This window comes from Trichechus manatus, unplaced genomic scaffold (assembly GCF_000243295.1).
Source record: "Trichechus manatus latirostris isolate Lorelei unplaced genomic scaffold, TriManLat1.0 scaffold00001, whole genome shotgun sequence".
NCBI lineage: Eukaryota > Metazoa > Chordata > Mammalia > Sirenia > Trichechidae > Trichechus > Trichechus manatus.
The window spans coordinates 3,605,596-3,622,698 of NW_004443937.1; the positions used below are offsets into that span (position 1 = coordinate 3,605,596).

At 41.5% G+C, this 17,103-nt stretch overlaps 1 protein-coding gene across 10 annotated transcripts in view; it reads right to left on the reverse strand.

The window, feature by feature from the left end:
* Window positions 1-17,103, reverse strand: part of SUMF1 (sulfatase modifying factor 1) — a 140,472-nt gene that overhangs the window by 87,011 nt on the left and 36,358 nt on the right. For all 10 annotated transcript variants that reach the window (XR_002824862.1, XR_002824851.1, XR_002824854.1 and 7 more), the window contains exons 4-7: window positions 16,095-16,177; window positions 13,543-13,665; window positions 12,666-12,780; window positions 3,045-3,158 (exon numbers count right to left, since the gene is read on the reverse strand). Coding sequence is in view for 6 of the 10 variants with exons in the window: in XM_004368282.2 (XP_004368339.1) it covers window positions 3,045-3,158; window positions 12,666-12,780; window positions 13,543-13,665; window positions 16,095-16,177 (435 nt within the window). In the remaining 4 variants the exon portion in view is untranslated. The remainder of the gene's footprint in view (window positions 1-3,044; window positions 3,159-12,665; window positions 12,781-13,542; window positions 13,666-16,094; window positions 16,178-17,103) is intronic.

The window sequence follows — 17,103 nt, forward strand, 5'->3', positions numbered from 1 at the left end:
TCAGTTAGGAGTCAGGAGGGTCCTCACTGGTCCAACAAATCTTACTATTCAGTAAATGCTAACAAAAACATAAGTGGAAAGTATGTGGGTCTTTTGTGCTGTGTTTTATGATTTGTTTATGGGAAGGTTTCCCTAAAAGACATTTTCCAAGATTATCCTAGCTATTATCTTTATACCTCAGGGCCCAGTTGATATGTCCTTAATCTCTACAATTTTTTACATATAATGTTCAGGACTCAATCAAAAATAACCAGGCATGTAAGAAAATAAGAGGTGACCAAAAACCAAGAACAACAACAGACAATAGAAACAGATCTACAGGGTAGCAAGATATTAAAGTTTTCAGATGAAGACTTTAAAAAATGATGACCAGAAAACAGTATGTGTACAAATTTTTGAAAGAGAAATTAACTTGAGCTGTAAACTTTCACCTGAAGCACAATTAAAAAAAAAAAAATTGATGGCTAAGAAATCACAGTGAGATCGTATTTTGCACCGACCAGAATGGCTTAAATTTAAAAATGCTGACAATACCGACTGCTGGCAAGGAGAACTGTTTTTGTTCACTTTCTTTAAGAGAGAGAGCTAAAGTAAGTATAATGAACTGCTAACATCTGTTAAATCTGAGTGGCCAGTACATAACCAAAAAAACCAAACTCGTTGCCGTTGAGTCAATTCTGATTCACAGCGACCCAAAAGGGCAGAGTAGAACTTCCCTGTAGGGTTCCAAGACTGTAATCTTTTTGGAAGCAGACTGCCACATATTTCTCCTGTACAACAGCTGGTGGGTTTGAACCACCGACCTTTCCCTTAGCAGCCGAACACTTAACCACTGTGTCACCAGGGCTCCTTCGCCAGTATGTAGGTGTTTGTTATACGATTTTTTGTATACATGCACCTTTTTGTTATATGTCAGAATCAAATGTTTAAAAAAGAAGAAAAAAATGTGGCTAGAGAGATCAGTAGGGGCTAAATTACTTTAGCCTTCAGAAGTCATATAAAGAATTTGTTCTTTATTCTTCAGATAATAAGAAGCCACTGAAGGATTTTATATAGGAAAGTGGCATCATCAGGTTTGCTCTCTAGTAAAGAGAGTGAAGGCAAGGAGCCCAGCTAGAAAGCTCATGCAGTAACCAAGATGACAGCTGACAGGGGGCTTTGTCTGCTAGCAGTGAAGACAGTGATGAAGCAAAGATATAAATGATGAAGTATGAGTTTTCTAGGGACTTGGGATTTAGTTCTTAAAAAACTGTTGAATTTTATCCTGGTCACATTAGGAAACAAATGTGGCCGCTATGACACAGAGAAACCTAAAATGAGAACAATTTCATTAGAGCAAGGGCAACCTCCAGGATGGAGTCTGGAACCAGTGAAAATAAGAAAAATTTGAATTTTTCTGTAAATCCTTAGAAGAAACAGAAGCAGTTATAAAACTGAAAGCTAATAAGCACTCAGCACCATACCAGATGGTCAAATAGATACATTCACAACTTGCCAGAATTCTGAAGGCTTGTGCAACCCCTTCCAAACGTACAGATGCTTGTATGTGAGGAGAAAAAAAAATCTATTTCTGATTCTGACAGCAAATGCAAAAGTCACATCTTGCCAGGAGAGAATGATATCTCTCAACCACAAACCCACCGAGAATTTCACAATCTAATTCTCACTTTGGAGAAAAGGGTTTTCTTTGACCGCTGCTTCCACCATCCTTGCCAGAAAGCACAAGGAAAATGAGAGTGAACGACAGTTTCTGAAGAACTCAGCTTTTTCAATTGCACCCAAGAAAGTAGATCTGTGCCTCTAGATTATTCATGAGCAGCCCACGTGTTATTCTGTGAAGAAAAATCAAGCATATCAGGCAGAAATTTATCCCCACAGTCTGAAAAATGGCCTGAGGCACAGAGTCTAAATTATGACAATTTCTTCAACTACACTGAGCTGTGTAACTCTCCGCTGAGAAGAGACTGAAGAATTAATTTTCTTTAACATGACCCTTCGTGCCTTTTCAAAAGGTTAAGATTTAAAATTAAGCATATCAGTTCACCATCTAGCTAGTTTTGGTGTAAGTATATATTCTTGGATCTGACTTAGGAATGTCTAGTTTGCTGGATATAGGATTTTTATATGGTATTTTTTCCCATCTGTTTACACAACAAAGAATACTCAGAAATGTTCTTTTTGAAGGAGGCACTTTACGTATACATACACACAGTCTCTCGATTTTTATATATTCTTCTGGGTGAGCTTGGTTTTAGAGGCAGGTTGGTATACTAGTTGCAGTCAACATTCTTCCCACTCCAGAACAGGTAAAACTTAGACAAAAACATTTGTCTTAGATGCCCAAGATATAGGATGTCAGACATACTGAGAAGTTCAGAAAATAACCACTAAATAACTCAGCTTCCTGACTCAACATTCACCCAGAAAGTATCTTTTCCCATTTTGTCCAAACAGTGATGCTGAATGAAAATTTCAACCAATCATAATTCAGGCAACTACATACATGGTAAATACCATCTAACAGATTTTAATAGTTATTAATAAAGCATTAATGAATTTACCATAGTTTTTAAATATATCTCCCTCTGATCAAATCTGTGAGAATGAATGTAATTTCTGAAGTTACAGCAGATTCCTTCAAATAGTTATCACCATCACAGATCCAGCAGTATAAAAATGCTCACAGGCAATTTGACACAAATGCTTTCCGTTTGAAATAAGAACTATGTGCTTAATGTCACTTTGGGGACATTCCAAGATTAATTTCAAGAGCATGTAAATACCCCTCAGAAACACATGAAATTCTTTTAGTTACCTGCTGCATCAACCTTCACAAATTAACAGAGAAAATTTCCAACTGATGAGCTGAGACTTGCCTGCTGCCCTGCCTGTTCACTGGGATGAACCTCAGGGACAAACCTAAGCACATCATTTATAAAGCAGCTTTGGAATGTTACTAGAGATTAATCCCAGGGAAAAACCACAGACTGCTCAGGGAATGGACATTCACTTTCCAAGACACATGCTCTGAGAATGATAGTTACCGGGTTAACCATTTCTTCAGCAGAATGGTGAACGGTCCACCAGTCTGAGGTCCACTCCCACGCGTTCCCCACTATGTTGTACAAGCCATAACCATTGGGAGGAAAGGCGTCGACCTAAAAATAAAAAAGGAAATATGCTTTCAAAACACTCATCGCGTTTAGAAAATCTCTTTGGTGCAAAAATGCACTAAGAACTATAACTACAAAGTATGAATATTAATTTTCATCCCAACAGTCAAAATAAAATTTGGCCAATGTAAATGTAAAGAGGCAGTTTTTGGCTTTGGGCTCTCAAGAGGAGTTTATGAATCTAAGGAGAATTTATATTACATAGTAAGAAAGCCAGCAAAGCTATTCATTATAGAGAGACTATTCATAATATTGATTATAATTCATAACTGAATCTGGCAGTGCGTGGCAGACGGTGGGGTGAAGATTGATATTTAGACCTTCAGAGTGGTAACAGGAACATCAGATTGTACCCAGTATGAGTCTTGTCACCAAAGCTGAGCTTTGCTGGCCACACAATGTCTTTCAGCATCGAGAGACCACAAGTTAATTCCGTGCTCTCCACCAGCCCCCACCCCCACTCACCATCTTATCTTTAAGCCTCAGCCACTGTCATCAAAACACTGAGGGAACTTGTTTTTATAAAGAAAATGTGAATTCATTATCAAGCATTCTGGAAGTCTGAGGCCAACTGTGCACATTCTTCAGCAAGCAATTATATCACACTTCAAAGGCAGGTCAGACAGTCTGCCACATAATATTCTCACAGACACAAATCCAAAACATGTGAGGCTTTTTAAAAAGGATAAGAAGGGGGGAAGACAAGAGAAAAAACTTTACAATTTGGCTATTTTAGTGACTGACTTAAAATTTGTTCCCAGAATTTTTAATGGAAATTCTCAAACATACAGCAAAAAATTTTATTTTTTATGAAAAAAAAATCTAGTTATCTTTGGAATTTTTTAAATCTTTTTGTAAATCTATGCTTTTTTCCACAGTAATGAGGTAGGGCTAAAGTAACGAGTAAACTACAAGTCATTTCTGTGCCTTCTGAAGGTTTCACATCTTCACATAAATATGGAAGTATCTGATGCTTGGGGAAATTCGGAACACTTCAATCAATAGTTATGAAGCCATTCTGAAACAAAACTTAATCTGGAAGAGATGGAAAGTTGAAGAATTTCACCATTCTGCTTCCATAATCAGCATGCATTATGGAAACAGCAGCATTTAGTTATTGGTTCATTCAGTAATTCCATGCATACTGACTAAAGGCAGGAAAGGATTCAACGACAATTAAGACACATGGAGCTGAACGAGGGAAAAAAGAATAAACCCAAACCAAAAAATCCAAGAAAGGCAGAATAGGATGAGAAGGGTGAAATCAGTGCCACAGAAACTGCCAAGAGGGAATGACTTCTGGTTGAAGGTATCATCCTCTGCTAAGGAAGAAGTGTTTGAGCTGGCCTTGGAAGCGGGGTCAGAGTTCAAAGGGTAAGAGGAGCGGTACAGGAGAGGTCACAAGTTTAAAATGTTCTTTTAAGAATTTGGAGGTGATCAGAAAGAGCAACGTGGAGTAAAAAAACTGAACAGAGTAGAAAGAAAAAGAAGAAATCAATTTGTTTCAAGAGCAATTAAAAGATGAAACAAGCATTCTGGAGGAAGCAATCACTTCTCAGAGTTCTAGACAGTACAAGCCGAGGGGGCCCTCCGGTCAGTGAGTCTGAAGTCATAACTATGCGCCAAGACACAGCAGCTTGTTGTTGTTATTAGGTGCTGTCCAGTTGATTCTGACTCACGGCGATCCCGCGCGACAGAGCAGAACTGCCCCATAAGGTCTTCTAGGCTGTAATATTTACAGGAGCCGACAGCCATGCCTTTCTTCCACGGAGCCACTGGTAGGTCTGAACCACCTACTTCCAGTTATCAGCTGAGCAGCAAGCAATTTAACCTCTCTGGGTCTTTTAAACTATACAACGGGGAAATAACAGTACATACTTAAAGGGCTTTTTTAGGCAGGGAGGCGCCCTTTAAATAACGTTTAAGTGAGGTAAAATTTGGAAGGCAATACCCCCAAATTACCATATGTGAGTATGCCACTAGAGGTAAATAAAAAACTTAAGTGTTAATTGTTAAATTTATCACACTAACCAAACTTTCCTTCCAGGAACCTCAAAAGAAAACAACCCCACGTGAGAAATGCTTATTTTTGGTGAATGAACTGACAGGCATTAAAATCAGAACAAACGAACAACTATATAATAGCCGCCTAACAAAACAAACTCTTTTGGCTCTCTGTGGTCAAAACACTTGCACACAGTGTGTTAAAATCAGATCTGAAATAATAAAACAGATGAAAGAGGAGGTGAGGCGTTATTTCACTGTTGTCTGTCCCATCATTAAGGTTAAACTCCTGCTCTCAACTGATCAGAACATGTGGACCCAGCAGAGCAGCTGAGGAGGACTCAAGTTCTTTCTGCGGGTGCCAACAAACAAGCCAGTGGCCTTCGAGTCAATTCCGACTCCTGGCGACCCCACTGTGTCACAGTAGAGTTGTGCTCCAGAGGTTTTTCAAAGGCTGATTTTTTGGAAGTTGACTGCCAGGTCTTTCTTTAGAGATGCCTCTGGTGGACTCGACCCTCCAACCTTTTGGTTAGCGGCCATGCGTTAGCCATCTGCACCACCCAGCGACTCCTTCTATGTGTACACAGCCCCTATTTAAAGATACTGATCTAGTTAAGTCTCATTTCAAACACAGGGTGAAGTGGCCTCTCTAAGCTCCCTTTCTTCTTTCTCTCCGATCCTGTTTCTCACATAGATTACTTGAGGACGTCTAGTAACTATTCTAATTTCGTCTTAGTAACTTCCATGGCAACTTCCTTAGGTAAGTTTTGTTGAATATATTCCAAGCAGACATTGGCTGAACTTACAGATAAATGTTTTAACTCTAAACATCTGCAAAGTGTTCCAATACCAAACGGAACTTTGTGTTTTCTGAAAACACAAATTGATCTGAAGAGAGTAAATGGTTCTACTTTCCTTGGCAGCTTATGTACTTAAATAAAGCTACAAAATGTTCTATCAGCAAGTACTATAGTATTCATAACTGTCCAATACAGCCTTACCACCTTTTACTCAAACTATCAGGCAGTTATCTAATGTGTCTTGTTCACCAGGAAGAGTTATCACAGACTCGTTCAAACAAGGGCAATGAAAGCTATCATCATTCCTTTAGAAAGGGCTCAGCCATCTCTCAGGACCAAATGACCCATGTTCAATTCCTGTTCACAAGGAACCCTTCTCCACTTGGGCCTTCAAAATTCTCATTGAGTTTTTGTTGTGACAACTAAGACCTGCTCTTGCAGCTCCACCCACGTCCACACGCCAGGTATCAATGCTTACATAGAGACCCTCCTTGTCAGAGAGCATACATGGGGGGACCCAGGTGCTAAAGTCCTTCTCTGCCAGTCTCTCCCATGTGTTCCCTGCCAAAGAAGGTCAGGTGTGGGCCAGATGCTCAGCGTCACCCATTTTCAGGGCCAGGTGAATCCCCAGGCGAGCTGTTACAGACTCGGTAGCGAATTCCAACTTCCGTGGCCACTGTCCTGCTATGTCAACTCCGTTTCTGAGTTCTGATGAGCACCCACATTGGGCACCTTAAACAGGCATTCTGTTCATCCCGCAGCACCAGTTGTTCACCAAAAGTGGCCCCCTAGGCACTTCCATTCCATGCCCGGCTCTATGCCAGCAACCTGGGATTCTTACCCACTTAAAGTCTGAGACCATTTCAGCCCCAAGACCTTTACTTGTTAGCTTTACCAAATAAAACTATGTGTCTGCAAGAGCACCAGCTAACAGATGGTTCGGTTAGTCTTTGACCTCTTTATCCAGGTTGGATGAACAATTTGTATGTCAGGAACCCTACGGACCTCCACCACATTTACTGACTTCCCTCTGCCCAGACGTAGCTCACCATCTTCCGTGCCCTAACACATGCCCCACGCTCCACCTTCCTGGCACACCTCCTGAATTTAGAGCCTCCTGGAGTTTCTGAGATTAAATGTGATAAAACATACATTTAAAGAAAAAAAAAAAAACATTGCCATTGAGTGGATTCCGACTCACAGCAACCCTATAGGACTGAGTAAAACTGCCCCGCCCCATAGAGTTTCCAAGTAGTGCCTGGTGGATTCTAACTGCTGACCTTTTTGTTAGCAGCTGTAGCTCTTAACCACTACACCACCAGGGTTTCCAAAACATTATATAGAGGTATAAAATATGTATTAAAAAAAAAAACCCACTGCCATTGAGTCGATTCCAACTCATAGCAACCCTATACGGTTTCCAAGGCTGTAAATCTCTACGTAAGCAGACTGCCACATCTTTCCCCCGTGAAGCCACTGGTGGTTCCGAACTGCCAACCATTCGGTTAGCAGTCGATTGCTTTAACCACTGCGCCACCCTAATACATGCCCCATACTCCACTTCCCTGGCACACCTCCCCGAATTTACAGCCTTCTAGAGTTTCTTAGATTAAATGAGATAAAACATATATAAAGGTAAAAATACATATAGACAGCTAAATTCCTAAAGCCTAATAAGAACCCCAAAAGTAAATGCCAGATATATTTCTTTTTCTAAACTTGCTTTAGGCTAAGAGTCAGAAAACTTTTTCTTAAAGGGACAAACACTAAGTACTTCAGACTTTGTGGGCCAAGAGGCAAAATCTGGAATATAATGTAGGTGCTTATATAACAATTTAAAATGTAACCTCTTAAAAATGTAAAAACATTCTTAGCTGGATGGCCATTAAAAAAAAACAGGCAGCAAACCTGACTGGGCCCACAAGCCCCAGTCTGCTGACCCTTGCTCTAAGCTATAGCAGATAATTAAGTACTTGGTTTTAGAAGGACTGTGAAAAGAAGAAAAAACAAACCACACATAGTAAATCTAAAATGTATGGCCTGTGTGTGTCAAAAACCATCAAAAGTTCATGGTTACGAGGGACGGGAGGGGTGGGTGGGAATACTAAACAGACAATAGGTAAGTGATAACTTTGGTGAAGGGCAAGACAGTACACAATACTGGGTAAGTCAGCACAACTTGTACAAGGAAAGGTCATGGAAACTCCACAGACACATCCAAACTCCCTGAGGGATTGAACTGCTGGGCGAAGGGCTACGGGGACCATGGTCTCGGGATCATCTAGCTCAACTGGCATAACACAGTTTATAAAGAAAATGTTCTACATTCTACCTTGGTGAGTAGCATCTGGGGTCTTAAAAGCCTGTGAGCAGCCATGTAAGATACTCCTCTGGTCTCATCCCTTCGGGAGCAAGGGAGAATGAAGAGAACAAGACACAAGGGAAAGATTAATCCAAAGGACTAATGAAGCACAACTACCACAGCCTCCACCGGACTGAGTCCAGTACAACTAAATGGTGCCCAGCTACCACCACTGACTGCTCTGACTGGGATCACAACAGACAGTCCCGGACAGAGCTGGAGAAAAACGTAGAACAAAATTCTAACTCACAAAAAAAAGACCAGACTTACTGGCCTGACAGAGACTGGAGAAACCCCAAGAGTATGGCCCCCGGACACCCTTCTAGTTCAGTAATGAAGACACTCCCAAGGTTCACCCTTCATCCAAAGATTAGACAGCCCCATAAAACAAAACAAGACTAAAGGGGCACAACAGTCCAGGGGCTAGGACTAGAAGGCAGGAGGGGACAGGAAAGCTGGAATAGGGAACTCAAGGTCAAGAAGGGAGAGTGTTGACATGTCGTGGGGTTGTTAACCAATGTCATAAAACAACATGTGTACTAACTGTTTAATGAGAAACTACTTGTTCTGTAAACCTTCATCTAAAGTACAATAAAAAAAAATAATATAAAAAAAGTACAATAAAAAAAATACACCAAAAGTTCAGAAAATGCAACCTCATTTATGCAGTGCTTTTGTCTTCTCAAGGTCCCTGGGTGGCCCAAACAGTCTGCCATCAGCTGTTAACCTAAAGGTTGGCAGTTCGAACCCACCCAGCAGTGCTGCACATGAAAGGCCTTGCAATTTGTTTCTGTACAGATTGTTGTTGTTAGCTACCATCAAGTCAATTCCAACTCATGGTGACCTCATGGGTTACAGAGTAGAACTGTTCCATAGGGTTTTCTTGGCTATAATCTTAATGGAAGCAAATGGCTAGGGCTTTCTTCTGCAGTACTGCTGGGAACAGTTCTATTCTCTAACACATGGGGACGCCATGAGTCAGAATCTACTCAATGACAACGGATTTTTTCTTCTCAAGGCAAAAAATGAGTCTCTGAAAGCAGGGATCATCCCATATGGGTGTTTTTCTCTCTCTCTCAGTGCCTACCACAGGGCTGAATGCATAGCAAGTTCTTAAATTTTTACAGAATGAATGTTTTCAATCAGCACATTAAAAGGTCCTGATTAATTGGCCTAATATCATGCTTAGTGCCTCTGCTCTACCTCCTAGTTCACTATGTAGTGCCCGGGGGTCTTAAAATCTAGCAAGTGGTCATTCAAGGCACAATTGATCTCTATTCACCTGGAGCAACAGTGGAAGAAGGAGAGTCAGAAATAAGAGGAGGAAATGGAATGTGTGGCTAATTCCACAGCACCAAGCAGAGAGCCCACATGTATCTGCCTCCCTCGATGCTCAGTAAGGACCAGCCCCACCATCGATGTGCCCCAGGCACTACTGCTCCGCTCTGCGTGGCGGGCCTGCAGGTGGTGGCAGCTGGGCCAGTTGTGTTCCTGAGTACCACTGCCCAGTGCACCATGCTAGGCACACAGCCAGGCCTCCTTGGCGCCCCCTTACCCAGCTCTACCCCATTCTATCTGCTGGGCCCTCCATGCTGTGCAGCCCAGGGCCATCGAAGCACCTCTCTGGGCTTGTTTCCCCTACTTTCCACATGTGGGATTTCACTACTGCAGCAGTTTTTGGCCTTTTGGTGGCTGGAAAGCGGAGGGCAGTCTTAGATTCCTGACCTCTGTATGTCCACATAGTTTCAGGGGGTCTATGGAGAACTTGGGATTGGGTTTCCCTAAGCATCCTCTTTCCAACCCTTGGGCCCCAGGCTTGCTCTCAGCACATCCAAAGTGACACTTTCTCCCTTGCACCCCGTGGCAGAGGCCTCATAATTGGCATGTGGGGTTGACAAGTCTGGTGAGGAGGTGATGGGGGAATGATGCGTCTGGTCCCAGCACCATCCTACCCAAATCCCCAACCCTCCCTGCCTCTGCTGAGGGTTCAAAACCTGGCACAAATATGGCCCAGCAGTACAACGTAGATTTTTTTTTTTTTAGTTCAGTCTACAATAAAGTATCTAACTGGTCTCAAAGATTTTACAGACCAGAATCTCCTGAGTATTTTGGGTATCGTTTGCCCTGTAGGTTATCTCCTCAGTGGTGGGGAACGTATAAACAAATGGGTGCTGTTTGGTTATGCGCATCAAAACATTATTATTATTACTGAATTGTTATGTTAAAGACGTTTTAGTGTATCTGGAAGTGTTTCTATAATGTTTTTATGCATAGTAAGGCACACTATATACTATATACTAAGACAAACATTTGACTAACTGACATTAGATATGAATCGTACCTAACTGTTTCAGCTTACCTACAAATTTGACTTAAAGACAGACTTAGGAACAGCACTCGTTCGAAATCCTGGGACTGCCTGAATAGGATCATGCCATCTCCCAATAGAAATTATTTCACTTGTTCCTTTCTGATTTGGATGCTTTTTTTTCCCCCTTGTGTAACTGCTCGGGCTAGAACTTTCAGTACAATGCTGAGTAGCAGTGGTGGAAATGGTAATCTTGTCTTGTTCCTGATCTTAGGAGGAAAGTGTTCACTCAGTCTTTCACCACTGAGTATAATATTAGCTGTCGGTTTTTCATAAATGTCTTTATCATATTGAGTAATGTCCCTTCTATTCCTATTTTACTGAGTGTTTTTATCATTAAAGGGATTTGTGATTTATTTTTTACATGAATTTTGCCCCCAAAACTACAATGCTTTAACTACTATAGCTCAAAATATATTTTTATTTCCAGTAGGTCAGGCTCCTCCTCATTCTTCATCTTTTCCAAAAGTTTCTAAGTTATTCTCATTCATCCCACTCAGAGGTGCTTCAGAAGACAGGCTTGGCAATCTACTTTAAAAAGGTCACAGCCTTGAAAACCCTATGGAGCAGTCCTACTCTGCATGTATGGGGTTGCCATGAGTCAGAATCAACTCAGTGGCAACTAACAACAAAACAGTTTATTTTTTCAGTTGAAATTTTGGAATCATTTGGTCATGTTCCAAATAACTTATCTGGGTTTTACTTATAAGTACATTTTAGAATTATCTTTATGTGAAGCTAACAAAAATACAAACATTTTTTTAAATCACAACTATTTCCAAAGTTGATGAAAGTCATTCTCTATAACTACAAACCCAGTAAGATGTTATTTATCCACCACAAGATTTCTTTAATTGCTGTGTTAAGAGAAAACGGAAATGTTTTTAACATTGCTTCACTAGTTTATAAGATTCTGCTGGCAAAAGAACAATGAGAATGAACTCTGATACAATGAGAGAGGGGAACATGCCCCAGGCATTCTGGAAAACAATTAGGCCATACATCAGAAAACTCCTAACACAAAAGTTTTCTAGCCTTTGGCTCATTAATTTCACTGCTGGGGATCTATCCTAGGAAAATAATCAAGAGATAGATTTCAGTATTCATGTACAAGAAATGCATTGTTGCATTGTTCAGTAAAAAACCAGAAAAACCTAAATTTGCAACACTGAGGGAATGGGGTAAATAAATTAGGGTTTATTCATATGACAAGTTATCTAGCTGCTGAAAGACAAGTGATTCGTGAAGTATTGTTATAACAGATAAAATGTTCCTGATATAATATTACAGGGGGAAAAAGTAGGATTTTAAATATATATTCATTATGATTCAAATGCAGTATGTAAAAAGTAAATACACATACACCAGAAACACATTTACTGGTGAATATGGTAATTAGGAGCATGGGCTTTGGAAACAAACCAACCTGGTTCAAATCCCAGCCGTGCCGCTTTCCAGCTGTGTAACTTTGGGCAAGTTAGTTAACTCTCTATGCTTTAGAATGCCCACCTGGAAAATGAGGATAATAATAGTACCTACCTTACAGAGTTGAACTGACAATTAAATGAGATAATTCATGCAAACGGCTAAACATCATTCCTGTCCCACTGCAAGCACTCAATAACTACTAGCATTATTAGCACAGAAAACCAACAGGAGGAAACACCTCAAATGCTAACAGGGGTCAAATCGGTGTAGCAGAGTTCCAGTCTGTTTAATTTTCTCCTCTATACTCTTGTTTTTCCAAATTTCCTACAATAGGTACCACGTAATCAGAAAGGAAAACGCATTATAGAAAGAACGTTTAATTAATCGGCAGTATTTGCTACGTGCAACAGTGGATGAATGCAGGAAGGGGGCAACATGTCAATCAGAGAGTGAGCCATGCCTCTTACTCCCTTTCCACCAAGTTTCAGTTCTCTGGAACCACTGCCCTCCCTCCAGCAGCCACGACTCACGGGTGCAGTTCCCCGGAAGCCGTCCTCTCCAGTGTTGCTCACAGGAAACTCTCCCTGCCAAACGTTGGCATAATGTTGACCTTTTGGCTGCAGTTTGTTGCCCCAGGGGAAAAGCCTGTCAGAAGAGACACAGGCATCAACACAGGCACAAGCCTCTGGGTTAAAGTCAAGAGAAGGAATGCAATGAAAGAGACAACACTGCTAGATTGTTCTGAGTGAGTTATTTTTAATTTCAGATATGTAAATAAATACATATTTTAATGAAGTTTTTTTTTTTAAACTTCCATATGCCAGCTTGTGTCAAGTTCACAACAACCTTATTAGTCTCTCCCAAGTACTCAGGAGACCTGGTATCAATTGTATATTTAAAAGAAGGGCTGACAGAAGTCTGGGAAAGTAGACATCATTTTGGACTTATATGGTAACATGATCAGACACTATTGCACCACATTTTTTTTATTAAGCCTTCACTATTTTAAGGAGCCTTTCCTAGAAGATGTGACCCACACAGGAGTTTTCTGCCTCATAGCTCTCGAAGCAGAGGAAAACTGCCACTTCAGAAGAAGCCTAAAATAAGAAAATGCTAAAAGCAAGGTAGCCTGCCAAGTAGCTCTAAGGAGTAATATGCAATAACAGGGAGTCAAATTGCTTGAACTGGCTTTGGACTGGAGGAAGCCCACTTCACCAGACACTTGGCTCTGAGGTGCTGTGAGGGGCTGGTGACCTATTCCTCAAGGTCTCCTAAGTAACTCTGTGGAGATGAAGGAAATCCAGTAAGAGAAAAAGAGTTTTTAAACCAACTTTCTAACCTAAGTAAGTTCCACAGTTTTAGAAAAAGTTCAACATGTTGTTAGGCAAGATGAGGCCCTCCAAGTACCTATTTTCCAGGCCTCCTCGGCAGCTATATTCCCATTCAGCTTCTGTGGGCAACCGCTTTCCCGCCCACGTGCAGTAGGCCACGGCGTCGTTCCAGGAGACATGGAGAACCGGGTGATCCAGCCTGGGGGAAAGCAAGGGCAGAGTGAAGAAAGGCACAGACTAGAACAGGAAATAGAAACGAGCTTTGGCAAAGCTCCAATAAAATCATCCTCAATTCTGTCTATGACACCTAGCTCCTGGTCTGGAGCTCTAGTCCCAGACAGACCACATTTGTCACCCTCCACCAAGGGTTTCTGACATCACAGGCTCCGAAGCGTACTATAATTCCTTTTGGAACTAGACTCAAAACATTCCTTCACCTTGCTGACTTGGATTCCCACAAAATTTCACTCAGTATGGTGGATGTGGAGATGCATCACTCAAATCCCTTCTTGAAGGAAGAAGCGTGGCTCCAGCTGCTGGGAGCGCTGTCAGTACAAGTTTCCAGTGGCCAGCTCCTTCAGGGTTTCCCACAGCTGCAGAGAGCCACCTCTGAGCCACCACCAATGACTAATCACAGCAGGGGCATAAAGGCCCAGCCATTTGGGCCCCACCGGGGACAACGCTGATGGGACATATGCATGCACACGTTCTCACTGGGTTTGGCTGAAACTCTGTCAAGCCTGCACGGCAGTTTGACTTCTGTCCAATCCACTTCCACTAGTGGTGGTGGTGTTGTTTGATGCCGTCGAGGTGATTTTGACTCATAGGGACCGCGTGTGACACAGCAGATTTGCCTCATAGGGTTTTCTTGGCTGTAATCTTTATAGGAGCTGATCGTCAGGTCTTTTTCCCAGGGAGTGGCTGGGTGGGTTGGAACCGCCGAACTTTTGGTTAGCAGCCAAGTGCTTAACTGTTGCACCACCAGGGTGGATCCTTAATAAATATTCTGCACAGCAAACTCTATCTCAACATCTGTTACCAGAGAACCCAATCTGTGCTACCACAGATCAGCCAGCTATATTTGCCTCACGCTAACAGATTCCAAGTAAGTCTTTCCTCTCCTGAAGGTATGGAGGGATGGGAAAGGTTGCGGGAAATTTTGAGAATAAGGGATATACACATTTAGCCAGCACTAAGTAACATTAAATTGGAGCCCTGATGGCACAGTGGGTTAAGTGCTCGGCTGCTAATAGAAAGGTCAGCAGTGCGAACCCACCAGCCACTCCACAAGAGAAAAATGTGGCAGTCTGCTTCCATAAAGATTTACAGCCTCAGAAACCCTATGGGGCAGTTCTACTCTGTCCTATAGGATCACTATGAGTCAGAATTGACTCGATGGCAACAGGTTTGGTTTGGTTTAGGTAATACTGATTTAATTCCTGGTTCACTTTTTTTTCCCAAGTGGACTACACACTTCTACTCCATTCCTTCCATATCTTTGTGTTCCCCAGAGCAATTACACCAGGACTTTCATTTATCTTTTCAACAACTGTTTACTGAATCACTACTACGTGCTAGTCACTGATTTCAGCACTGATGAGAAACGCACTTTTCTCAGGAGATTCAGTGTTTACTGTAGGAATAATACACATTTCCCTCAAGGGTTTCCTTCTTCACTCAGCCTTTCCCCTCTACTATTGAATTCAGGAAATGAGACATTTATTAGGAACTAAGAGACCCAGTCAACCTGCAGTACCCAAGAATCCTATGAATTTGTCCCTCACAGTCTATTTCCAAAATATCTGCCACTCACCCATATCCCCATAGTAAGCATGGAGACTGCCAACTTAGGCTTTGAAAGATTTCTGACATTTGTGAAGGGGCTATATCCCTAAAGCTGACCTTCATGTACTTCCAGCTCCCTGACAATGAGGACAATAACCAGGAATATTGTTAAAAATAGAGGCTCAAAAATCCCATCTGAAAAATTAGGTTAGGAGAGCAGTTTTCTTGGGCTGTTGAGTCCTCAACCCAAACCCTTGTCATCTCCAGGGCTTCCAGTGCTACTCTACTTTTGCTTGAGATAATTATTTCCTTGCCACCCTGGAGATTCACTGACCGACTTGCCGCTCTGTGGTTTTTCCATCACATGGTGGCTAAAAGTATGTCAGTCCAGGACTCAAGACAATGTGAACCCAAAACCCAAGGACTGGGCTTTTGCAGTGGCCACCTGGCAGGATACAACTACTATCCACAAGAACAGTCTTCTTCCTCATAATGACCTGCTTATAAGAGACCAGGTGATCGGCTGTAACAATTAAACATGCCATGAGATTTGTAACAGGCCTGTTGAAATCGGGGGTGGGGGTCCCTCAAAGAGGTAACTCTCACAGGCCAAATGAGAAAGCAAAGAGGTCACTTAATAAGAGCCTTCTATGAACTAGGCACAGTGTTTGGGTCTTTACATACATTATTCTTTGTCATTTTATTTTACTACCAACCAATTAGGGTTTGTCATTCTCAGCATTTGACAAATGAAGACATGCAGCCACAGGGTTCCTTTTCAACAGCACAGGAATTGATTTTGGAATGAAGCATGTAAACTGGGAAAAGAACCACCTGCCTCACCTGTGAACAACAGTAGAGTCGGGCCCTTCTGGGTGTCTCCAGTTAGCGCCTTTAACAGGTAACCACCAGGGAGCAGCTGCCACCTCAAAGCAACCCAGAACATACCAATGTTAGCTACAAGGACTCTAGAAAGACATTGACTCAGTAAGTTCAGCAAAAATCTTACTGTCTGGTATTCAACTTCCATTTGAGCTACTAAACAAATCCCTTCACTAGAATACCAAAAGTAAAGATTTATATTGTGCAAGGGCACTCCAAAATTTGAGGTGCCTGGCATGACTAAAATGGCTTGCACAAAGTCTGACTTGGACTCCATTTTGTCCTAGACTCTGCTTCTGTTTCTGAGAAGGTGACTCATGACTGTAGGCGGGTAAACAAGGGAGAGGAAGCTTGCCCTCAGAAAGAATGTGGTTGAAAGTAGATTAACTAGCACGCAGAAAGGTGCTTACATGAGGAATTTGCCTGGCCATGTCCTTCTTACATAAAGAACTTGCCTGGCCATGTCCTTACACAAAGAACTTTCCTGGGCATGTTCTTAATGATCAGAAGAACTTACTTTAGCTAGCCAATCAGAATATTTTTCACTGTTAGTTCCTGATATTTTACTATATAAGCCCTGCATGGCCTCTGACTGGTGGAGCACTTTGTAACTGCCTGGTTGCTCTATGCCAGCCCAATTCATGAATCACTCTATCCTTCAAAAACCTCTTTTGCTTTTAATTTAAGCAGACCCTGTGATTTTGCTCTATGACAATAGGTACACAAAAAAATATTTATATGTAAATGAATCTTTAACAAGAAATTAAACAAAAAAAATCTTTAAACAGAAAAAAAATATTTCATACCATAAAACACCAGAGTGATAAAATAAATCTATATTGAAATGGTATAAATCTCCAAGAATTTTAAAAAGATACACTGATAGTTAATCCTCTATAAGCTCTAACAAGTGAGAGGCAGGTAGTATTGCTGCTACTTAAAAGACAGGGTACCAGAGCTAACTTTACAA